Source organism: Sipha flava, unplaced genomic scaffold (assembly GCF_003268045.1).
Source record: "Sipha flava isolate LNK unplaced genomic scaffold, YSA_version1 104_pilon_pilon, whole genome shotgun sequence".
NCBI lineage: Eukaryota > Metazoa > Arthropoda > Insecta > Hemiptera > Aphididae > Sipha > Sipha flava.
In genome coordinates this window covers 433,376-459,969 of record NW_020271718.1, presented here as the reverse complement: position 1 = coordinate 459,969, position 26,594 = coordinate 433,376, and the positions used below count along the sequence as shown (strand labels likewise).

At 31.3% G+C, this 26,594-nt stretch overlaps 3 protein-coding genes across 3 annotated transcripts in view; 1 reads left to right on the top strand and 2 right to left on the bottom strand.

Annotated features, from left to right (window-relative positions):
- The first annotated feature begins 541 nt into the window (after positions 1-541).
- The window catches only part of LOC112683434 (ras-related protein Rap-2b-like), a 119,180-nt gene continuing 93,127 nt past the window's right edge, over positions 542-26,594 (top strand). The window contains exons 1-2 of the mRNA XM_025554483.1: positions 542-702; positions 2,949-3,067. Coding sequence (XP_025410268.1) covers positions 2,958-3,067 — 110 coding nt within the window. The 5' untranslated portion in view covers positions 542-702; positions 2,949-2,957. The remainder of the gene's footprint in view (positions 703-2,948; positions 3,068-26,594) is intronic.
- On the bottom strand, positions 3,143-9,168 carry LOC112683444 (prisilkin-39-like). Its single transcript, XM_025554496.1, has 3 exons — positions 9,014-9,168; positions 8,709-8,811; positions 3,143-3,928 (listed from the first exon to the last, which is right to left on the bottom strand). Exons 1-3 carry the CDS (start codon positions 9,029-9,031, stop codon positions 3,492-3,494), a joined length of 558 nt encoding a protein of 185 aa, XP_025410281.1. The 5' UTR covers positions 9,032-9,168; the 3' UTR covers positions 3,143-3,491.
- Positions 18,509-20,383, bottom strand: LOC112683450. Its single transcript, XM_025554506.1, has 3 exons — positions 20,248-20,383; positions 19,034-19,148; positions 18,509-18,880 (listed from the first exon to the last, which is right to left on the bottom strand). Exons 1-3 carry the CDS (start codon positions 20,266-20,268, stop codon positions 18,633-18,635), a joined length of 384 nt encoding a protein of 127 aa, XP_025410291.1. The 5' UTR covers positions 20,269-20,383; the 3' UTR covers positions 18,509-18,632.

Genomic DNA, 26,594 nt, shown 5'->3' with positions numbered 1-26,594 from the left:
TTATGTTTTATCGGCGAAATACATATGTTAATAAAGGTTAATGAAAGATTAACCGAAAAAAGTATACCGTTCTCTGCTCGTCCTCACATCTTTCTTTCCTGTACACACTCACATATCGTTTCCGATGCACAACCGATACCGGACAGATGGCATGGTTCGGCGGATATACTGAATATTTACGGGGATAATAGGGATTGTTTTATGTGAATATATATATATGTATATTGATGGTGGTGGTGGTGGTGGAGATTGTGGCGACGAGCAGCAGAAACTCCTCCGAGTGAGTGCAGTGCAAGGAGAGAAGAACCGTAAGAAGAAGAAGAGATAGGGTAGGCCGGGGCGAAGGAGAACACGGCGGAAATAATGGTGTATGAGAGTGATGGTGTTGGCGAGAGGGATTGTGGAGGGACGGAGTGGGCAGCGCGTATACGCGTGTGCTCCGCGAGAGCGAGAGAGGGTATGCGCGCCGCGACCGGCATGCGCACAGACCAACGGGGGTGGGATAAAACGCTTTTCCTGCAGATTTCCCCAGTCGCCACGGACGAACCCTTCTGCTAATATCGTACTCTTTCCGCGGTATACATATAGTCGTACGTTTGTGTGCAGGGGGACGAGAAGTTTGACCTCGTTAAGTTCGTTTTGCGTTCGACACCTGTTGAGTTATACTGCTTCATGAACGATCGCGGCGGCGACGTGCACTTGGTAATTTTGTTGATTTATATTTTAAATAATTTTTATAATACGCGTACAGCACGTAACGGTACGTCGTACTTTTTTCTGTGTGCGTGCTCTGTAATATTCCGTATTTGTGCACGCGCGTGTGTGTCGAACGCGGCGTGTATCGTAACGTAACGATGATTATGTATGGTATTGCGTTTAACGCATTATTTCTGCGTTGCAAACCACCTGTGCGTAATGGTATGCGCCGGAAACTAGAAGACAGTTTCTTTTCGATTTATTAATATAGTAACAATGTGTCTTACGCGATTCGGTGTACACGATTTTAAATTAACTTTTCGGAACCTACTGAACACACCGCGACTTTAACTGTATGCTTTCCGTGCTCAACACAACATTCATGAACGATTGTTAATTTTCAATCATTTTCGATGACTTAGGGTATATTTTACACATGTATAGCGGTTTAAAAGGCAACACTATTCTATTCGGTGGACCATACACGTCCAGACGAGTGTTGTAAGAGATGTTTATTATTTTTTTTTACGTATAATATTGAATAAGTAATGTGTTTTCGAAAACTGTACAATATTTTAAATAATTTTTCGCATTGGTTTGTACACACACACCCACGCAATAATTGTTTGTTGTTTAAATTGCGATTTTTTTTCCTATATGAGTACCACATTTATAATATACATATGTTTACTGAAATAAATCAATTTCTTACACGTAGCGCACGATTGAGTGTCACCGTTATTTTGGTCATGTTATTATGTCTATTGTGAAAATCTTAATCTAGTTTGGTGTTATACTCTACACGTACACATAATACACATATACATATGAACAGCATGAAATTCTTTAATTGCACATTTTAAGTGCCTAAAAAATAGCTATACGGCGAGCACCCCATCGCGTTTTAATAGGATTTATCCGGACCACCTACAACCCTCTTGGTTTTAGTGCGGATTTTACGGCCTGAATCTATTACATGGTCAGAATAAATTAAATTTTTTTTTCATTATTATTATTATTTTACTTTTTTTTTATCAACATTTTAATGTGCAAACGTGAGATGTCAACACATATCGTAGCAAAATCATACCATAACCTCGATGTATACTGCATGAGTATGTATTATAAATATATGCAAACAATTTACCATGGAATCTTACGACAGTTTTATTTGGAAGTTAAGTTAGAGTTAATAAGTCATACTAGGGAATTAATATAAAATCGACACCAGAATTATTTGTAAATAGTTTTCTGTGCGATAAAAATTGACAATAAAATGTATTATCTTTTTGAATTTTCAATATTAATATTTTTTTAAAAATAAGGTATATTTAATATTCAGAGAATCGTAGATTTGATTTTTTTTTTTCGTGAGAGGCGACTGTGTGAGTATAAACAATAGAATTAATGCCCTCTTATTTGTTACTGGTGTCGATATTCCTAGACGCCGCCAAAGTTGAATAAGTTAAAAAATTATAAATAAGGGAGTTTATAAAATATTCACATTTGAATATACGTTTCTTTAGCTACCTTATATAATCGTATACTTTAGTATTTTTTATTTATTTTTTATCTTACCTTATTTTTGTTGCAAATTGTTAACTGCTTAAATTCTTTATATAATTAATTTAATTGCATTGTTGTAATGTTTATAACAAAGGCAAAAAAAAAAAGAATATACGTTTAAATCGAATGAAAAAGCTCAATATGGTGATAAGTTTACGGACTATACATATATATATATATATATATATATATTTATTGGACTGTCGAAAGAGTGTTTCAAATTTGATATATGCGCGGCAATTGCACGCTTTACAAACTTTTATAAAATTGTAAGTTTTTTTTTTTTTTAAAATTAATTTTTATTTCCAAACTATTGATTTTTTAAGTTGGAGGTATTTTGAACCGGGATGTCGAATATTGTTCTGTACAAATATTGTTCATGAACGAGACTAACTATACAAGGCGCACGCGAATTTGTTTATTCGTGTGAGCATATTTTTTATTCCTTATACACATGTATGCACACGCGCAGCGATTCACGTGTTTTTTCGCGTATAATAGAAAATACACTATCTGAAATTGTTATTTACTTAACCGTGTAAGTTGCGCGGTATCCTGGGAAAATAATTTCGGATAATTTTCCCGCCGGCATTAACGCTTTTTTTTACTAGATAAACACCAGTATTTATATTACGTTAAAATTGTTTGTTTTTTTATGTATATATAAAATTTTTATTTTATTTCAGTAACGGGCAATGCCTCGAGACGGAACCAAAGGTAAACATCAATTTAAACGACGGTTCAGCCTACAGCCGTCGTCTTTCTTCCGCGATGATACGCTGTCATCGAGTCATTCGATCGCCAGGTAAGGATCTACGGGAAAATGAGTATTTCATCTTGTTGTTTAAATACATTTGAACAAAATTTAACAAAACATAAATATAACGTATGAAAATGTTTTTATTCGCGTATTACCGTCGTAGAATGTAAAAACACGACGTTTTCGCCTGGACGCGCGGTAAAACCGTCATTATGATAATTGTTAATATGTTTACAATGTACAAGAAACGAAACGTTATTACAATAATAATAGCTGAAAGCGAATAGCGTAACATAAAAAAATTTAAAAAATAAGAAATCGACATGTTTAGCGAGATTAAGAAATAATGATAACAGCAACTTTGTTCGTACGAACGGACCGCCGTGATACGCCACGCGGTTGTTGCTGTTGTTATCGTCGTAAATCGGTTACGATCACGGTGTTGCGAGTGATCGGAAGCCGATGGGTTTCAATAGGCGTACGGGTACGTAGGGTACTGTTGGCCGTAATACTTGTTGTTGTGATGCTGGTAGTCGTACGGATAATAAGCGTACGGGTACCCGTAGTAGTTGTTGTACCCGTTGTACCCGTTGTACCCGTTGTACCCGTTGTAGTTGTACCCGTCGGGTTGGGGCCAGTTGTAGCTGTACCCGGGGTAGCCGGCCGTCGCCGCGTAGGGCTTGCTGTACACCGCGACGGGCGCCACCGACGCCTTGTCGTACTTGCCCGCGTAGTACTTGCCATCGTCGTACTTACCGGCGTAGTACTTGCCATCGTCGTACTTGCCTGCGTGGTACTTGCCGTCGTCGTACTTGCCCGTGTGGTACTTACCGTCGTCGTAGAACCGTTGCACCCCGTACGGATATCCGTAGGCCCCGCCGTAATAGCCGTACGCCGCTGGTACGCCTGCAAAAGAAACCAAACTGTGTTGCAGTTTCGTGGGCGGTACGTGAAAAACTTGCTGCGCCCGGACGCGATCTCAAGTCGAGAAATTGATATTGATCCCTGTCGTGACGGTCGTACGACACGATGTGGATTCTCGTTTTACGCGGGTAGAAAATGTGTTTCCCGACGTTGTACCGATGGTTGACGGCGGATATTTTAATGAAATTTAGTACCTCTTTGCTTACATAATGCGCATAACTTTTTCAATCATTTTTTCGTATTTTTTTCTACAACGTCGTGTACACGATCTAAAAGTATAGCGTAACTGGTCGGAAAAATTATAAATACGGCATTCAGTCGTCGCGCATCAACATATCAGTAGAAATGAAAATTTATTTTTATCGTTGACGGGTCATGTTCGTAAGAACACCAGCAACATTTCAAGATATCGAATAGGTGACTCATTGACAGTTGTGTGGGAATAATGAATGTCAACGAAAACAAATAGTAACGATCTAGAGAACGATTTCAGTTATTTTTCCCTTTCTTTCGCACTAGGCACAAAGACATCGCGAAATGCAATATTAATTTCCTTTCGACGACTCCGATAAGTAAAATATGATTCTTTTCTCGCGCTTCTATTTCGCACAGGAACTGTACCGAAAACGCATTTCGTGACGTGTATACCGCCGTTCGAGATCTTTAAAAGTAATAATAAACTATTATTATTCCGCGGGTCTCAACCCCGGTACCGGGTGTTCGCGACCCTAACGTGTGCACAACTTCTACCGTAACTACGTACCGTCGTACAGAACGCGCGCGCAGAAACGCGAGGTTCGGGATTAGATTTTTCGAAGATTACGCGAGCACACACCGTACGCACTAATCCGCTACACGTCAAGCCGTGGCGTAGGCGGCGCACTGCATAGATACGTACGTAATAAATCCGGTCTAACGCGTGCGGGACATCCGTCGTGACGTGCTCGCGCGGGACGGCACGCGGATAAGGGTCATGCCGGCGCAGGGACAGGGCGGTGGGAATCGATCGTGTGTATCCCTACACCCGCCGGGTTTCTCGGACATAGGTGCAGCACGGGATCGTCGCGAACGCCGAGGACGGTGTAAGCGTTTGGTTTCGTACCCGGGTAAAACGAGCTCAACGTCGCGTGTACCCCGAAGCAAGGGACGGACGTGCACAACACTGCCGTGTCCGTCGAAACCGCGTTAAATGTGCGCGCGACTCACGACTCGGCCGTGACGTTCTTCCCGCCGTCTTGATGCTCGATGGTTACTGCACCACCGCAAATCGTTATTGTTATCGTTATTATTACTGTTGTCGCAGAATGCACTCAGTTCTGAGCCAATTATTACATCGCAATAATAACGATGCAAAACAACGGTTCACACGCGCATAACGACGGCAATACGATGCACCGTGTTGCCGTGGGGGGAGGGGGTCAATATCACAAAAAACATCCATTTTACGCGCGCACTGATGACCGAATCTTATCGACGAAGGGCCGCACGAAAAACGAAACCCTCCGTCATTCACCCGTTTACCGTGTACACGAATTCGCCGTCCGTACGACCCGGGACTGACTGGGTATAGAGGTGGTCGATCAACCGGACCTGTTATCGTCACGTTTCAACTAATAAATATTTTTGGTTGGTAGGGCTGCGTTCATCTTTTTTCTTTTTTTTTTTTTTTTACTTTTTGCACCGAATTGTTTTAAACAAACGTACAAATGAAAACAGAAAAATTCAAATTAAATATTAGTTTAATTGTTTTTATAATACGACGTTATCGAGGGCCCGGGAACCGATTCCCCATTTGCCTCCCCGCCCCTGTGTGTACGACGCGGCCACGTTGCGAAACGTATCGTATTTCACCCCGTGGACGATTCGCCGCAACGAAAACAACGTTTCATCACGGCCGTGGATCACATATCACGATATCATACAAGTACGATATCGTGTCTGTTCATTGATCAACGTGCAGTGTCGCAAAACGCCTTTTGCCGCGTCCCTAAGTTATTTTACATTTTTTAATTTTTTTTTTTTTAACATAAGCCAGTTGTGCGACTGTCTATTCTTTTTAACGTATCGTGCTAAAACGGACGGACATGAGCATACACGCGGTTAACGGGCGGAATCGGTGCGAGTGAAACTTTTTCTTCCAAATCACACCGAGAAATTGGATAGTATCGATTGCTATAGTAGGTACTGCGTAATACTACATCGGGTAGTGCGAAAACATTTTTATTTTCAACTGGATGACAACAAAAATATGGAATGTACATTTCAACTTTAATAATGTAACATATTTAATGGTGATTTGAGTGGGGCAAATACTATAGTTCTTGGATCACTTTAGAAATTTAAAAGCCGTATTGATGAAAAACTTAAACGACTCACATCACCCTGCTTGAAGTTTATAATCTGATTGATATGCTAATTAGTACCCGTTTTCAGTTCTCGCTGTACACAATTTTTGTTCAAACCGTTGAATTTTGTGTTAAAGATAAATTGCGATTGAGCTTATATACAAATTAGTTAAAAATGTCGATAGCTGTGAACGCATTTTTTTCTTTTTAAATTTAATTAATATGAAAATAGATGTTTCCGTAATTTCAACGAGATTTTCAGTGCAACTCGACGTAACACCGTGTCGCGGGATAAGTAATACGCGCTTTGGGCGAGTTTCTAATAATATTTTCTCGTGAAAATCGTCGCGAGGAAAAAATATTCTTCTTTTTATTTTTACTACCATTCGAATTTGTATAATATTACTTTTTATTTATTTATTTATTTGAAACGATATGAAAATACTACCACGCGGTGGCAGGGTGACGATACCAAAATCTCAGATGACTTGCAACGGGGATTTTCGTATCACTGTTCAAACGTCAGTTTAGCTTTAAAATTAACTCTGGCGGAATCTAATGAAAAAAAAATAAATTCAGAAAAAAAATAATGTTTAGGAAAAATAAAATAAACACATTGTCATGCGTTACATACTATATATTATTCTATTGTACGTGAGCACTATATAATACGAGTATATGATGTATAGTCGCGTATATGTAACGGATTGGTTTTCTAGAGATACCGAAGCAATGAAACCCGCACGCAGCACGATGATTTTTCAATATAAACGGACCAACTAGAGTTATCAGAACATTTTTTTCGTGAAGATAAAGTTTTATTAATCTATTATTATTACTTTTTTGTGATCGAGTTTCAACAGTTAGTGGAACAATTTCAAAACGTCAAAACTTACAGGATTTCGAACAATACTTTTGCGAAAGGAAATGTTTTCAACTTCACTATATAAGCGTTAATTAGTTTCTATTGTGCATATACATCCTTGCCCGTCTTCCCGACGACAAAAGAACTATTATATGTCTCGAGGGCAATTCTTTTCCTTAAAATTGTTGCTAGCGTGAGCGTGAGAGGTGCCTCCACCACAAGGATTTACATTTTTATTCAGTTTCTTGAAAATTTGCTCAGATGAAGAATTATATTTAATAAAACACATCATACCCGCTCACTGTTGTTTGAGTGAGTATTTTTGTTCACCTGTTATTTTGATACGTTTGAAAAGGGTTAAGAAAATATTCAAACCGTTTGAAGGGTGATTACATTTTGTTCAAAATAAAACATTAACATTTGTAATTCCATTAAGCTGTATCACGTTATTTGATTATAAAACAAAGTATAAATATTCTACCTTCGTATACTATTTTGTAGGTATTTTCTTGTACAGTAAAATTCCCTGCATTAATTCATTGCTTTCCTAAAATATTTACCACTTTCTTGCGCGATGATTGTACAGAGAAGAAAAAACTAAATTATAATTTATAATTACATCAATTACCTCCTCTTTAGAATACCAATTATGTAGCTACAATTATTATTAATTAAACTTTAATATAATTTAACAAAAAATATTTAACCCTCCTGTTATAAAATATTTTTTGAAAAAAAATAATTTTAGCCAACGTAATATTTCATCTTTAAAATTTAAGATTTTAATGATTTAATACTTTTAAAATCGATCAACATTTTCACGCTTCATAGAAATATTGAGATCTTAACAATTTGTTAATAATAATAGTATGCGTATTATTATTGTTAAATTTACATTTAATTTATTTACGTTAATTATTTGTCTGGATGACATTTTCGAAATTCAATTAAAAATATTCTTAATGTGATTAAATTATTACATTAATTAAAGTACTTTCAACAGTTAATTTAGAACTTTTTGTTTTCGCCTAAAGTGAGTTAACGTAAATATAATATAGCTTCAATAAAGAAATAAAATAAAATAAAATTAATGATAATAATAACAAAAATAAATATGAACAAGTAGAAATAATATTATAAGCCATCAGTCAGATTGTGTGATTGATTTTCAACCATTTTATGGTACTTGTGACTATTATAAGCTAGACTATTAATCGAGCTTTTCGGTATTTATGCCGCATAGTACTCATACGTACCATCACCGGTATTTGGGTCTGATTTCCAATAAAATTCCCTCAGATAATTATTCATTACATAGCCATTTAAACGGTCGACTAAATTATAAACTATCATTATTTGACTTTGGCAAATTAGTTGAGTTAGTTTGTATTTAATTGCATAAACTTCAGCACCTTAATCTGATTTCAAAGGTAGTGCTGCAGTTATCTGCGATTTACTTTGCGAACGAGAAAAACATTTAAATTCAAATGTACGATGAGGCACACGTAAAATAACTAACTGTGTATATATATATATATTATGTATGACGTACCTGGTGGAGGAATTATTACTGCTTTCTTCACTCTTTCGTTATCGGCCGCTTTGGATGCGTCCTTTTCGGCGAAAGCCGTCACAAAGAGAAGTGCTAAACATAACTTTGAAAAAAAAAAAAACAACTAGATTATTCACAATTATGATAGACGTTTCGTGACGGGAGAAAAAAAAAGTTATGTTGTTTGAAAATATTGCAGTGAAATAGATAAAAATAATAAAATTATTTTTTTTGAAAACACTGTCGCCAACGAAGTGTTATTATTGAGGCTTGGCGCAGGAAGATATTTACTTTAATTTACTTACGAAAAATTTTGATACCATTTTCGTGCGGTAAGTTAAGCAGTAGTTATATGTTATGGATGTCAAACGAACTCGGAGCTAAACGCGAGAACAGTACGTATAGTTCTTTGAATGACTACGTTTTCGTACGAGGGAGGAAAAACGAATGATTTGACATTGGCTATCACTCGGACTATTTATATATAAAACCTACCATCAATTATTAGTCATCTCTCCCTAATGACGTTAATTTTTTATGTTTGTTATGAAAATTTGAAGGTACAAATAATAATAATTATAAAAATATTATTATTATTATGGTTTTAATCGTTTATCGCCGTTTTCGTTTATCACGACTACCGCGGCGCTGGAAATTTGAGTGTACGTAAATATCCTTGATGATGGAACGATAGTTATTATAATTGGCTATTTCCCCTCTCTCACCGTGATGTTAAGGTCAACCAACTGATTATTACTATTATTTGTCAAAAGCATTTGGAAAATATAATCACATACACTTTACGCATATATAGCCTATTATATAAACTGTCAAAAAAAAAAAAAATAAATAAATAAATAAATAAAATAAATTAATAAAAATTACAAATAACCTCCTATCAATGGCTTTCAACCCATTTCGTGTTCTTGTGAGTATGCATGTGAACAACACTTATATAACCTATATAACCTATATATTCTTTCAGATTGACGTATAGGTATTAGGTACATACATTATTATTTTTGTCACGACAGGTTCAGTTGCATTTGCGGGTCTAGTCAATCGTTCTACAGGTACAAAAAACGCGTCTAAGTACCGTAGCTAAGTATACAGGGTGTCCTAGAATGATTCGACAAATGCAATAATTTTTATTCTGTTTATTATTTTTAATTATTTTATTTTAATTTTTTTTTTTTTTTTTTTTTAATAAATACTTAAAAAAAATAAAGGTCCTGTGCTACAAGAAAACTGTATTAAAAAAGTTTTTGATTTTTAGAACTCAAATTTGAACACTTTGAATTTTATTTTACAATTTGAAAAATCCAAAATAACCATTTTGTAAACAGGATTTTTTAAAAATCATATTGGTGTTTAAAAATCTAATTAAGATAGATCCGTTAATTTTCTATTATTTTTAAATTTTGTGAAAAAGTTAACAATATTATTGTGTACCACTTAATTATTTTAACCCGTACTATTGTAAAATAGTTGATCGAAATTTAAATTATTCCAAGATTTTTGTTATCATTTATAGCTATTATCTTTCTATCATTAACTATACATTGATATTTATCATTATAAACCCAAGTTATTAATATAGTAATTCATAATCGAAATAAATTAAAAGTTTCTACGAGTATGATTTTTGTTTTTTAAGTTAATTAATATTTATATATCACTTAAATCACTTGGATAAAAATTTTGTCACATTTTAAGTTTTTTGGTACAATCATCGTTTATATTCGTATGAAATTGGAGAGTTGCGAGAAAGCCTACTTATCAAATTTATAAATATGGCACTATAATATTATACAGTGCAATTTGAAGAAAGTTGTTCATTCAACTTGCTAAATAATTTTTACATTATGTCATACTGAAAATAAAAGATAAAAAATATAAAATATATTATAAAATATTATATATTATAAAATATATAAAAAAAAATATAAAATATAAGAAATTAAAACTTGTTGAAAAACTTCAACAAATTGCCTATAACTAGTGGACTTTCATATTTAAAAACAGTAAGAAACAAATCATTATGAAATTTTCATTAAATTACATGAACCAATGCAAGTTCAATAAGTATTAAATAATTAACTTCTAGATGCCAATAAAAATTATTTCAGAAATATATTTGTATGGTGTGTTAGTGTGAAATATAAGATATGTATCGAGGACCCTCAATTTGTGACCCCTAGGTTGAAAATCACTGCTCTACCCAATTATTATCAAAGGAAACCAATATAAAATGTATAGTAACAAATTTTATAGTATACATTGAATACCATAAAATTTGTTACAATTATAAATATTAAATAAAATATTTATTAAATGTCAATCTAATAAAATTACCTTCTTATCTATCTACTTCAATAATAATGATATCGATAGTACGTTTGTTTATGTTTGGACTACATTTCAAATGCATAGAAAATGACGGTTACATCCAAAAACGGCACACATTTAATTTTAATCCCAAAAAGTTTGGTAGACAAAAACTGCACACTTTATGGATTGCCAAGTAAGTATATCGTACAGCCAAATACCGCACACTTATAGTGGGTAAAAACCTCACTATAGAATGTATAATAATAATAATAATTTATTTTATAAAGAAGATTGTTGTATATACAATTTTAAAGTTAATTGTTACATTCAAAAGCTTATCTTAGCACACGTTGATGTACTTAAAAAATAACCAGTACATTTGTAGACCGAAACGCGTAGTAAAACGTAAAGTTTATATACATATATTATAAAAAAAAAAGTATTTTCATAAATCGATTTTAAAACTATTGATAGTAATAATAGTTGTGAGACGGGATGATATTAAAGGTCCAATAAACCCTAAGAAAAAGAAGAAGATAGTAATAAAGGAAGCAATTTATTTTTTTATTTAAATTCTAATTTTTTGAATAAACATCGGAAAAAAATGTTAGCCACCAACATTTTTGTATTTTTTTTTAAATTTTTCAATACCTATATACATTGTACCTCAATGCATTGTTTTTGAATAAATATGTAGTATAAATAATAAATAATAAATTATATATCATTATAAAATCTGCGGTTTTTGGAGTTGTCGAAAATGATTTCATGGAAAATTAATCGTAATTATCAATTATATCTTGATGGGATGTACAATAATTGTAAAGTAATTTTAATTATTAAATTCACATTTTCAAAAACTTTAAAAAATTATTATTGAGTCAATGGTTAAATGTTAACTATTTATTTTAAAACCATACTATTTCTAAAAATCTAATTTACAAAATGGCTAAATTCGATTTTTTTAAAAACTGTAGAATAAATTTTAGTTCTAAATATCAAAAAAATCTTTTAGTACGATTTTATTTTAGCGCAGGACCTAAATATAAATTAAAAAAAAAATTAAAAATTATCAACAGAATGATAATTATTCCATTTGTTGAAAAATCCAAGGACACCCTGTATTTAAATGTTATTTTTATCTATTTTTCTTTAAACGTATGTGTATCGGTTCATCGCAAATAATGCGGACCTTTGCATGTCGTGGAGTAAAATGCATTAAGTGTATTGACGATATTTTCCAGAAAATCGTATTTTTCGATCAAATGTTATAAACCAGTGGCGCACGCAGGGGGGTAAGGGGTTGTAACTCCCCCCCCCCCCCCGAAATTTTCTCCGGTGTCTAGGTTAAAATTTACAAATTTTAATTTTACAAGTTTAAAATATGAAAAGTTAGTATTGAATACCTAATATCATTGATTATAGAATAGTCTATTCTATTTTCAATGCTATTATTTAAATCAAAATATATTAAGGATTTACATAATTTTGTTAATTGTAAAATGTGTTATATTTTTACCTTGACCCCACCCTCCCGAACAAAAATCCTGTGTGCGCCACTGTTATAAACTCATAATATATATAACTTAATACTTTATCGATTTTGAACGTAAACCGAGAGCAATCTACGACAAACACACATTGTGAATAATACGCACTATTTTTCCTTCATACAACTTTCTTGTATGTCCTCACCGCTAAAGACCTCCATACGTTTAAGTATTTCATTAAATCTTTACTCTAACCAAATTTTAAGTCTTTTTCGTTTTTCTCGCAGTTTTTCTAATTTATTAATAAGAAATTAAATTATTTTTTCAGGAACAATGTTAAATTTCTTCCACGAAACGTTTGTATTCATATTTTGGTAATGCAAATGAACCTACGTTTTATGATTCGAAACTTGTATGCAACCACACGAACCGTTTCAACTAGTAGTGAAAAATCAACAGATCGAGGCGATTCTTCTTTAATAAGATTTTAAAGTTTAAAAAACTTTATTTTGTGTATAGTGATTTGCTGCTATAATTAAAGTACTAACATTACTTACAACACTATAGTATTACGTGTGTCATATGAGTTATGATTATACACTGCAATAAAGTGTTTAATGCATTTGTACTATGTACTGCATTGACCTTCGTTTAGAATATTTTTTTGATAACCGATCATTTATCATTGTTTTGAAACATATTCAATATAATGTAAATACGACTAAAGGTTTTTCACAGATATTCGTTAAATAAGCTCAAGTGTACCACGTTAGATTTCAATATTCTTTAAAAGTCTCAAATCGTTTAATTATAATTACAAAACCATACTGTAGTGCCGTAATGAACAATGACATAATCAACACGATGAATCGTGATACGGTCGGTATATGATAACGTACATGTAACTAAGTGAAATAAAACTTTTTAATACGAGTATATATAAGTTGCGGGATTCGTTGATTCGCTTCTGCCGCAGTCAATTAGTATAATTATATAATTGTGCACACGAAATATGCAAATTCTCGCGAAAACTCTAAGTTGGGTACAGTTTGTGTGCTGCATATCGAGAACTTACGCATAAAGACGCTATGCACCACCATGTCAAAAAAACATGCGTTCGAATCTATTTTAAAGACGCGCGCGAAAAGCGATTGATACGAATAAGTTTGAAATATCTCATGATATATGATATTACGTAGGGTTTCGGTGTATGTAAATATTTTTAATATTATTCATGGGCTGAAATGAATATCGTACGGAGGAATAACGCATAATACTCACAATGATTGGAGTTTTGATCGGGAAAGTTTTACTGATCTGCTTTGATGCGTCTTGTCGTGCATAATGTATTATATACGCAGATGCGTAACCACGATATAATACGTGTGCGACCTGCGTGTAACAATGTACGCACTTTTAATTTATTTTGAACCTCGTAATCAATTACAGGGTAATGATTTGATTTTGGAAATATGTCATTGTTTTTTCTCCACCACAGTATTATAAATAATATTAATAAATATAATTTCAAAATATTGCGCTGCGTTCCTGTACAGTATAATTAATTTCTAAACACACTCAGTGGCGGCCTGACCAAGTCGGCGAGTCGGCGCCCTCGGCTAACTGTGCCCTTACCGCCATGTCCGATTGAGCCTCTTTTTTTTTTGTAGATATTACATTAAATCGTAGTAGGTAGTCGCATTGTATTTTTAAAATGAATACCGTGCGATAAAATACTAATATTATGAAAAGTATAATAATATTATGAAACTAAATTTCTTGAACAACGAAAACGCAAGATAAAAAAAAAAAATGTCAGGAGAGATTGTAGAAAATGACCCTATAGCTATATATAATACAAATTTTTCGTTTAATAATTGACAAATTATTTAAAAATAAGAATATTTTGCAAGCATTAACATTTTTGGATCACAGTAAATTTACAGGTATAAATAACAAAATATTAATGATAACTAATTATTTAATTATAATAATTATAATTATAGGAATCACTACACATTTCAAAGAGTAGCTTAAAATCAGAAATGAGAGTGACATTTTATGTTTTAAGTAGTAAAAAAAAAAAAAGATTTCAATATAAATTATGTCAAAGAAATTGCCGAAAAACAAATATTTCCAAATCTTTTTAAACTTTTACAAGTGGCTTTATCTATTCCTATAGGTTAGGTTACGTCTTCAACGAGACCAATAAAACATTGGCTTAGATTTTCCATGACCCAAGACCGATTTACAAATTCATCTATTTTAAATATAGAGAGATGTAACCAACAAATCAGACGAAAATTAAATTGTAAATAAATTTGCTGAAAAAAATAGAAAAATAATGTTAATTCAATTAGGCTTTATAATAAACATTTAATAGCTATGAACTGTATATTTTATTGATTATATATGTATATCATCCTTATTCATATTTATTTAGGTAACTAGTCTGTAAGTAGAAAGTGATTAAGTGACAAAATTTTACTTCGAAAGAATCTATTATCGACTTTAGTTACGTATACGTACAGTATACGACAAGGTCGTAAGGACTTCTAATCAATATAAATATAAATTTTAGTGTTGACAATCAATATTGGTGGTGTGGGGGCAAAGCCCCCATGGGTTGGTGGTATCATTTAAGTTTAATCCACCCAGATATTGAACTCTAATTGCGCCTATGATCATACATATGCATTTACTAATTTATACTGGGTATACATTGAAAGTGACATAAACCCTAATATAGAAGAAATAATAAACTGTTATGCAAATTCGTCTTCAGAATTACAAAAATTACTTTACTATTTAACTATATTAATTACTATTTATTATTTATTATAACATTGAATAAAATATTATCTGTTATTTATTTAAATATTTGTTTTACAATAGTCATAAATTTATATAGTGCAGTACATTAATTTTATACAAGATTTAAAGTAAAAAAAAATTATAGTATATGCAACAACAATAATATTGAATAGGTAGCATTATAGATATTTTGTTATTTATTTTTATCATAAATTTTATCAATATATCCAAGGGGTAAAAGTTTAAATGGAACCTAAAGTAGAATAAGGTACTTACAAAAACAGTTAGGTGCATATACATTATTTTAGAAGAGGTTTTTAGAACTTCAAAACAATTATCTAATTATCTTAAAAAATATAAAACTGTAAAAAGTCCCATTATCATTTGCTATTGGCCTCATTGGTGAGGGGCCCTTTTATACTTCAGCCAACCAAAAAAAAATTTACCCAGGCTGCCACTGAACACACCTATATCGAAATCTAGTCGAAAACACAATGACGTAGCTGTAAAATGGTGCGCTGTAAATCACATGGTCGAGATGGTTTGATGCACGGGTGCATAATCCATGTGCACAATAAATATACAATTTATCGTGGTATTATAATATCTTGTACCCAGAAATCGAGAACTAAATCACTGGATTATATAAAATATTATGACGCATCAATGTTATAAATGGTCTATGCATGTCGAGTATATATTATACGAACGTGTCTACATAGTTGTGTAGTAAAAATACATAATAATAATGTATTAAAAAAAAATCACCAATAAATTCCCTTAAACATTTTTCTTTTATGCATAATACATTTTGACTTTTATACGTATCTAAATACGAAATACACATTTTTTTTTTGATGCTATCAATGAAACATTATAAGTCTGTATTTCGAAGTGTTTCATTTTTGTGACATACTAACAATTGTTACTTAATGATTATCTCTAACCATAGTCCAACCTTATAACTATACCGATCAGAAATAACCGTGTATTTTTGTACATGTAACTTTTAGTTCAGTTGATTCATAAATCAATTATTTGTATTTAATGAAGTTGTACTCAATATTATAAAATAACAAATATCATAAAACTAAAGTATTGTGTATAATAAACTCATTTTTAAACATTTTTTCTAATTTTTAATGGCTTTTTCAAATTTTAGGCTAAAAAAATAAATAACAATTCAAACTTAAAAAAAAAATTAAAAATTCTAATTTAAAAATAGTATTAGTGCATATAATGTATAATATATATAATACATTGCTAAAGTAGGATAATATTTTGCTAATTATTCTTTATATAACATTTTTTAATTAAAAAGAAAATAAAGTTAATAAGTTAGAGAGTTAGTTAATAAGTTGAAGAAAATAAAGACGGAAACAACTAAATTACAACAAATATTTCAAATTATACTGAGTGTATACATTTAAAGTTCGTAGTAGACTGTGCATTAATAAGACTCATAGACCATTATTTTAGCTTGATAATAATTAACTTGTTGAATGATCAATTATATTACGCAATCATGGAAAATTTGTACATTATATTCTGAGACATCAAAGTTTTAATCACAGTAAAGTAATAATTGTTATAGTAATATTCTAATACAATTTAATTAAATTCTATGTCGTAATAAGTAAATAATGATTATATTTTTAATGAAAAAAAATAATATATGAATATATTAAAATCATAATTCAAAAGATCAAATTTTTTTTTACGGTTGTAAATTAAGATATAGATATGACTCTTTGTAATATATACAATTATATTTTAAAATTAAAATTTTTTTGAATAAAAACCGATAACAATAATTTGTTTAATATAGAAGACTAACTTTTTAAATTCTATTGGTAACTTTATATACAATAGATTTATAAGTCATTTTAATGTATTTGAAACATTTACAAAATTATCAATATTATCATAGACAGTTTAATATCCAAAATTTATTTGTAAATGATTTCATACTTTTTAATAAAAAAAAAAAAATGAAATGGTTCGAATTCGAAAATTTAACACGTCTTTGGATCATATAATCAACACAAATCCACTTAAAAATAAACAATCAGCTTTATTTTAATCAACTATAATTTTATATTCTTATCCCATTTAATGTATTTTAAACACACTTTGTATTTTTTGAAAATAATAAAATTAAAAATAACTAACTAACAACTGTTATATTAACTCGATAGTAAATAAGCATTTAATCAAATCTAATCATAAAGGTATTATTTCATAAAATAAACCTTAGCCGTGTAAAGGTGTCATAGAAATAACTTTTACAATATCTACAACCTCTAATCGAGAATCTCTAATATAAAAAAAATTAATTATTTCAAATGAATCACACGTTGAGTAGTTTAACTATCAAGTAGCCAATTATCAAATAACTTAATTTAATTTTTGTTTTAAAATATTTTTCAATACAGCTATATACTTAGAGTCATTAAATTACTTTGATGCGTACAACTGATAAACAATATTACCGATTGTTTCTATAATCATTAGCACGTTGCTTTGTCTTAGCTCTGTTATAATATATTTTTCTTTTCCTGTACTCTGTCAAACTATATATTAATACGTATTTCAGTATAGTTAAATGATTGTAACTTTTTTTTATATTAATCTCCTATGAAACCAAAGTTTTAGTTCAAAATCTGAAACATTTTAAAATACGTGTTTTCCTTCAAATGAGTTAAGACGTCAATTATGTTTCAGCTACAGATGACTTTCTGGGCATACCTCGAAAGTTTATTAGGTAAACTTGATTTGATACACTACACAAGGATAGTTCGTCATTAACAATAAAGTTTAATGTGCTTGTGTGCAAGTCTACATATTTTATTATAAATAACATCGTGGACGATAAATTGCTGATTTTGAACAAGTAGATGCTACAGCAATATAATTAAACGACAAAGAAAATCATTAAAACGTGTTACGTGTATTTGCTATACGTTATTTTACAAATACGTAGAATTAATCTACATTGAATCGGTGATTGATTCTTTCTTAAAATATTTAATAATATATTTTCTATATCACATTACCTATGCGACATTGAAAATGTATATACATATAGATGAATGTAATATTGGAAGCGACACAGTGGGATAAAAGAATCAAGAAAAATAAGAAAAATATATTAAGACAATTATCGATTGTTAAAAAAAAAATCACGTATTTATTATGAAAATTTGAATCAAAATATCATAAAACTATGTTTGTTGGTGGAAGATTTTTCCTGAAGTTAGTCCAGAATGAAGAGGTACGGAGCGTGCGTTCAATAGTGGTAGGCGTATGGGTAAGCGGTCTTGTAGGCTGGGAAGTAAGACTTCTCGTATTTGCCCGGGTAGTATTTGCCATCATCGTAAGCGGCGTAGCTCGGATATGCGGCGTACGGTGCGGCGTACGGTGCGGCGTACGGTGCAGCGTATGCGGAGGGGTAGCTGTACGAGTAGCTGGAGTACGGGTAAGCGGAGTATGCGTACGAGTAGGCGGCTGGAACTGCGGCGGAGTAGGTCACGACCGCTGTAAATGAAAAGATAGAAAAAAACGGTTAAAGCATAATTACATTTATATTTATACGGAAACACTGGAACGTGTGGTCTAGAATTTATAATATTCGAGAACCGAAAAACTGGTATTGAGATTTTCGGGCAGGAGGAAGTTGTATATACTTACGAGCTGGGGCGGCGATGTAGGCGTGTTTCTTCACTCTTGCGGCTTCGTCAGCGTTGGAGGATGACTCTTCGGCGGCAACGGAGTACACGCTGAGGACGGCCAAGGAGACGAAAATCTACGGGGAGAACATAAAACGGAAAATCGGTCGATTATTATACACGTTGTTACAGGCACGAATGTCGTTATAACCGTGGTACAATATACGGTATGATCATTCGTTATATCTCATTTATAACGATGTCTATAGAAACCCTCGCGGAACGGACTCGCATGTACACGCATTTGCCCGCCAGAAAGAGATATTTCGATGTCCGTAACAGTTCTATACACACCTGTACACACCCCCACGACAATATTTATGAACAATATGTAATAGAAATATACCGTACGGGCACAATGATACACGCGACTGCTGTTATAACTGTTGGTTCCAACTCGGGCGCTGAGTGTTGTATCACGTGCGTGCGACGCATAACACGACGAACTATATAATGAATTCGGTCAATTAACGCAGAGTTTGATAAAGAGTTTCTCGCCGCCGTAGATTTGTGAAAACTTTGTTTTCCGAGCACGTATATAAATATTGTACTCATTTACAGCGACGGCGTCGGGATCTCCCCGCTTTCGGTGTCGAAAAACGTAAAAACGATATTTTTCGTTTTTCGAAATCGTCCGTGGCAAAATCTTATCGATACATCAAACGTAACACAATATTGTTAGACATAGGTACCGCAACGGTTGGTTTGATGTTCGATAATAATCGTTTCGTTCGCGTGGTGGCGTTCTCGGTTTCCTCGGTCCGTATATTCCGATTGGCACACGCCGCTGACGAGATGCGCGGCCAAAAGTGCTCTGCTATATAGTTATCGATTGGCTGGGACGCGACGGTCACACGATGAATCTCGGAAACCGTTCAATCGAAACGCCCTTTAATGGGATACATGTTATCGTGAGATATTATTTATGATTATTTATGCCACGACGGAAGGCTTATTGACGGATTAGATCCCAATAGAAATGTAATACGTGTTAAGCCATAACGGATAACAGCTGAATGCCCGTAACTTGTTCGTTTAATCTAACCGCGGTTTCGACGAAAATAATCGCGATAAATCGTGTCTACAATTTCGCGGATTTCGTACACCACAGTTATAGCACCATTTGAAATAAACAAGATTTCGTATACAAGTTTGGATAGCTGTAGTGGCACTTACCAGATACTTGAAAGAAGCCATTTCGTTTTTGTTTCTTTTGATTTGCCTGCGACGAATCTGCAAACTTCAACCTGCTGGCCGACTATGTGTGTTCTGAATGTCTGAGGACGAAGTGTGATGCCAAAGTCGGGTTTCGCGATCCTTATATATGCACCGATGGACGCGAATGATGTCCAACGCTCCTCAAGCACGACGGCTCGCCCCCTACCTGAATACCCGCGGCAGTGGCATTGCCTGTCCGAAAGGCTGTAATCCGGATTAACATCAGGCAATCAAGAGTGCAACGAATCATGAAGTTGTAGAAGCGTCGACCTTGATTGTTGTCGGGAGGGGTAATCCACATACACACACATAAAATCACATACACACATATATTTATGTTGTATAATAATAGTAACAACAGTAAACAACAAAATAAATACTGGTGAAGAAAAAAAAAGCATTCCTATTTATATCAAAGCAAATATTTTGTCAACTTATTCAAAGTCTTTAAATGTCTAATTTCAAGACCTGATTATCACTTTATACTTTAATTTCAATACGATTCATTGGTCATCTTTGCTCCCCAATCACAGATCCTTTGTTACGTGATTTTTGGGAGGGGTTATATGGTTTGTGGTAAATAATAGGAGTAAATAATTAATGTATGAATACATTTATTCGAGGGTATAAGGGTATAATATTCCCCCAAACAACCCCCTGAAAAAATACTATACGTAACCGTTTGCTATTCGTAAAATGGTAGTGAATATCCGCCGATAGTGTTATCTAATGGATCCCTATGATATTACTGGCTAGTCTCTGCATTAAATATTCTTATGTTTGCTTATTTGTATATGTATTCCTAAGGCGGAACTCCATGGACTTGTCAATACCATTAAATAATATATTTATCAAATTACCATTATAATGACGATTATCACTTATAGTTTAAAATATATTAATTGTACATAAATAACTGTTCAATGGACTACATCTTCGAAAACCATTTATCGAGGCTTAATCACTAGTGCTTTATATATGTCGACGATATAATCATTTTCACTTCATTAAAATCTCTTGATATTTTTGTTTGCACACTTTATTTCAGCTCTTAAATATTTAAAAACTTATGCAATTAACATATTTATCGCGTAGATATATTTTATTTATGTAAATTCTAATAAACACACTGTTATCTGCATGTTATTATTATTATTTTAATCATAATAAGTGTTTTTCGAACGAATTGGTATTTTTTCGGATGTGAACATTATGGTGATCTTTATTACACTGTCGAAATAAAATAAATGTATACAGTCCATTTAAGTACACGAGTTAAAGTGAATATTCAATATTTTAATCAAATAATGTTGTTATTGGTAGTTGCTCCAGAAAAATGCAATACTGTCATATTCAACAAGTGCAGACATTGTAATTACTCTATTGTATATTTTAATGACTATGTTATTCTTATGTTCCTAATGTCATTTATTTAGGTATCACTCTTTATTCTTAACTCTGTTGGAGACTAAAATGACTTCACTTTTAGCCGTTGTCTCTCAGTGGTTCAACTTTCTTAAGACCACAACCAATGCTTGGTTGCATTTCAAGTCTATAATAATTTACCGCACTCTCGAACGATTCAAACTCGATTTCTATATAAAAAATAAGCTTCATATTTCCTGTTTCAAAAATATTATGAATCAGAAATGTAAGATCCACTATTTTTCCTGCTAGTGAAGTCGAGTCAATCTGCTTATCATTCAATATTAGGTGTCGATTACTTGCTAAAAAATTTTTATTTAAATATTTTTGCGTACTTAAACCATGTCTTTAATCTTTAATATTTAATGCTAAATATTTTCCACAAGCGACACATTCAAAAATCAATATCTATTTTCTTAATTATAATAAATTCCTTCTTAATTTTCCATCAATTAATATGAAATTATCTAACAAAATTCTCACTTAATATACAACCATACAAGTCTCTTTTTAATACACCTTTGGTTCAAAATTAAAAGCATTTTTATACTTATCTTTCCAAGAAATAATAGCCGATATCTTACCAAATAATCAAAACAACTCTTTCAAATAAACTTAATGTTACTCATAGTAACTTAATTTTGGGTAATACCGATGGTTCTGTTTCATCTATTTTTGCTGATAATAAATTTTATATTCCTGATTTTCATGTCTCTTTTACAAATAATCTGCCCATTTTATATTTTTTTTTTTACAACAGCAATAGTGAAGTTATAGGGGTCAAAGAGTGCCGGTTGCCCCTCAATGACCTAAAACTTTACTGCATCAGGTTGATAAACAAGACTATTTTTAGTTGAATATTCAGCTTATAAGTATTGAGCAATCAAATTTAAAAAAAAATCATAAGCTAATTTCAAATATTTCTGTGGTTTATGTTAAATGGTTAGTTTTGGCACATTTTAAATAACTATAAACTTTAAGTTATTATAATATACGAGTATACATATATTTTGTAAATCAACCAAAATCTTATTTTAATGTCAATTAAATTGTCATGACGTCAAATCAGTTTAATCTTATTTATAATTAAAACATACGCTTTGTGTTATCCATTTGGTTTTGAATTTTCAGTATAGTTCAGTAGTATATTTTTTGTTTGTTATTGCATTTTGATATATCGTCGTCATATAATGTCGCAAAAGTAAACGTAAAAGTAGTCATAAATGTTTATTATTTTTTAGAGTTGGATGAGTATTGTTTTTTTGATGTTGAATCGAGTAGATTCGTGTTCAAAATTTGAGTACTCAAAAAATGTCGAGTAGACACTTGAAAAAAAGTTGAGTACTCGGAAAAAAATCGAGGAGTTGAAAATATAGAGTACACGAGAAAAAAGTCGTAGTTACCAATCTGCATAAAATTTCGTTATCATAATAGTAAAGTATCAAAGCAATATTGTTATTAATCTAAGCCATCAACCTTCTTGAAATTTTCTATCAGAAATATTTGACTCCCAGTTATTTATACATAGTTTTAACATTTATTTTTAAATAAATTAGTGAATAAATTCAAGTATTTGATTCAAGTCGGGTACTCGATTTAAGTCGAGTAAAGTCAAACACTCAATTTAAGTCGAGTAAAATCGAGTACTCATGTTAACTAGTGCAAACATTTTTTTTTGTCGAGTCGAGTCATGTACTCGAATTTTTTTATAAATTCGAGTACTCGTCCAACCATTATTTTCATTAAGAAAAGGTTATAAAAAGTTACGATTTTAAAAAAGAAATTTCGTTATTATAAGAGCTGGGCTATTTATCTTACTTTCACTGAAATAATTTACACGAAGGAGTATGATATAGGATTTGAAATTGAAAAAGAATACAATATAATAATTCGTAAAATATTAGTAATTAAAAATACATATCTAATTAAATTGTAAGATACGAATAAAAATTTAGCTTTTTTAATAACCATAGATAAAAATTGTCATATTAAAAATTTTTGCATCGAATGGTTAAAAAAATACCAATGACATATATATATATATAATCATATAAATAGTCATAGTCATATAGTCATATAAATGAAAGAGGTATTCTATGCATTTACAATGAATTATACTCGTATTTATGATAATTACCAAAAGGAATAATTTTTTTCATATTTTTTATTTCATACTTTTACTTAAATTAGTCGGATATATTATTTATCTACTAAATTTATACAAGTAATAATAATAACAATAATGATAATAGTAATAATATAATAAAAGATTTATTTTATGGTATGGTTTTGAAAAATGTTCTTCCATATATAAAAAATACCTAGATTTACTACTGTACAGTAGAATACTAAGCTGTCGTTGAAGCTCTAATACTCATATGAGTACTAGTCTTGCTCCAATAATTCTTGACAGACAATGAATCTACATCATGTCTATAATCCCTCACATTTTGTAACTCATTCTTATGTATTCAATGCCTTTGTTTTAAATTATTCACAAATAACATAAATAAAATGACACTATTTTATTGTTATGGGTTGGATTTCAATAAATTGGAATACACGGTAATGAAACTATCGATAACCTAACCAAATATGGATCTTTTTTAATCCAATTTTACATCGTCCCATAACTAATATTAAGACTATTTTCTGGACTAACCTCACAGCAAACTTTGCTTTTAGATATATAAACATCGTTCCTAATATCCAAAACAGAAACTTTCTTAGAAATTTTGAATGGGAAAGAATTAAATGTTTTTTATTATTTATATAGAACTCAATATTAAAATGAGATATCTTTCACAAAATATAAATAAATAATGTAAAATTTTTGTATCATAAAATATTTATTAAATGTAGATTATAAATTATAAAAGGTACTTACTATAAATCAGAGAACAAAATCAAATTTATTAGGTTTTTTTCTATACAATTTTCTAAATTGTTTTTTTTTTTAATAATATTTTTAATTATTATTTATTAATATTTACATATTATAGTAAATTGATATTTTAATTTTACTATGATTAGGTATAGATTAAAAATTAAGTAATAAAATATTTTTCATTAAATACGGGACATAGTAATAAAACCATTTTTTTTTTTTTTTACAATCCTTAGATTGGTTAAATGATTTCGATGGCTTTCGACTTATCCCTATCCATTACAGCCACTTTTAGTTCCATATAATTGGTTTTCCCTATGTCTTCTATGATCTGTTTCATAAATGGTGTTCTTGGTCTACCTCTTCCAGCTATTCCCTCTATCTTTCCTTCTATTATCGTCGTTATCCATTAATTGTTTCACATAATATGTCCATTTTTTCCTCCTTTCTCTGATTATCTTCTTATTATTTCTCTTATTATTATATAGAACCTAGTATTAAGATATACTAAGAATATTATGAATTTACTCTTAAACACCCCCCCAGAAAAAAATTGTATCTATGCCACTGCTTCTTTAAACAATTCTTGAAATTCATTAGTTATGTTTTCACGTTATTTTTGAATAGTAGAAACAATGATTTTAGCAAAATTAACTGTTCTTTTCAAGTCATCATTTTTTAATTTCATTAATTTTTTGCAGAAACTACATAGAGGTGAACCATATGGAATTTAACAACTTATGAAAAAGAAATAATTTTAATTTTAGTTGAATATAACACTTATATTGAAATACAAATATATGTAATAATAATTTTTAATATTTACAGAATCTGGTTTTACTATTTCAGAATATTGTAATTACTAATACGTAACTAAACAATTTTAAATTTTGAAGCATTTATAACTTGATATGAGACCAGAAATATTATATCTTATAAACTACTCATATATTGCGGTTACGTGATAGCCAGTGTAAAGCAAGGTTTATAATTAAATATCAACCTTGATTGTTAAATAATGGTTAAGTGTGTTATGATTTGAGAATACAATTTAAATCAAATATTAACTACCATTCAGTATACACAGTGGTGTACATACGCGTACATACGAAAAAAATAAGATAACGATTATTTTTGTTACCCCCCCCCCAGAGCAAGATTGAATGTATGCCACTGAATATACATAAGTATATTTTTAATCGTTATAATGACAAAACTTATAAAAAAGAGTGTTTAGTAAATTCCTTGGTATCTGTCATATTTGATATAAGAATGAGAAAAATATAATATTCACCTATGTAAAATCAATAATTATTTATAATAGTCAACGGGAGATTTCAATACACTAATCTCTCAACTTCAGCATGCCTAGAACAATGTCCAGAACAAGACTTGGTCTAATAACCACAATCTACGCAGATTTATTATTATCAAATTCAACCGACAACATATAGGATACACACTTTTGCCTGCCCACGCATCTAAGTAAGATCTAAATGACTCTTCATTCCTTACGTTACATTTCATCGAATATATGAGAAAGATTTCAAATATCACTCCATTCTCGATATCAATCACGAACTTGTGGTTTAAACAAATTATAATAACCTTTATATTGGATGATGGTTTTTATTACTACATTAGAATCATCATATTGTTATTATTGTTATTTTTAATTTACCTTATAATTATTATCTAACTGATTTATTGTTATACATTACAGTTGCTGATGTCGATTTGTCAAAGTATAACTAAAAAAAAAAAAGATAAATAAAATAGTACAGGTGTGTGTATATCGATACTCGTATAAATAAAATACATATATTTACTAACTGCTGCAGTAAATTTAGTTTTACCCAGAGATAATTATTATAAATTACAGCTGTACATGTCATACCGCCGTAAGTACGCGTTACCCATGAAAATAATTGCGAGCTTATACCTTCCAAATTTCAAGTTTTGTGTTGGACCTAACATTATTTATGGAACAAAA

Coding starts and splice junctions, on each gene's coding strand:
- LOC112683444 (XM_025554496.1), bottom strand. Junction 3,929..8,708: donor AGTAATAATTCCTCCACCAG/GTACGTCATACA, acceptor TTTCTTTTGCAG/GCGTACCAGCGGCGTACGGC.
- LOC112683450 (XM_025554506.1), bottom strand. CDS start 20,268: ATGGCTTCTTTCAAGTATCTG. Junction 19,149..20,247: donor TGGCTTCTTTCAAGTATCTG/GTAAGTGCCACT, acceptor TTCTCCCCGTAG/ATTTTCGTCTCCTTGGCCGT. Junction 18,881..19,033: donor CTACATCGCCGCCCCAGCTC/GTAAGTATATAC, acceptor TTTCATTTACAG/CGGTCGTGACCTACTCCGCC.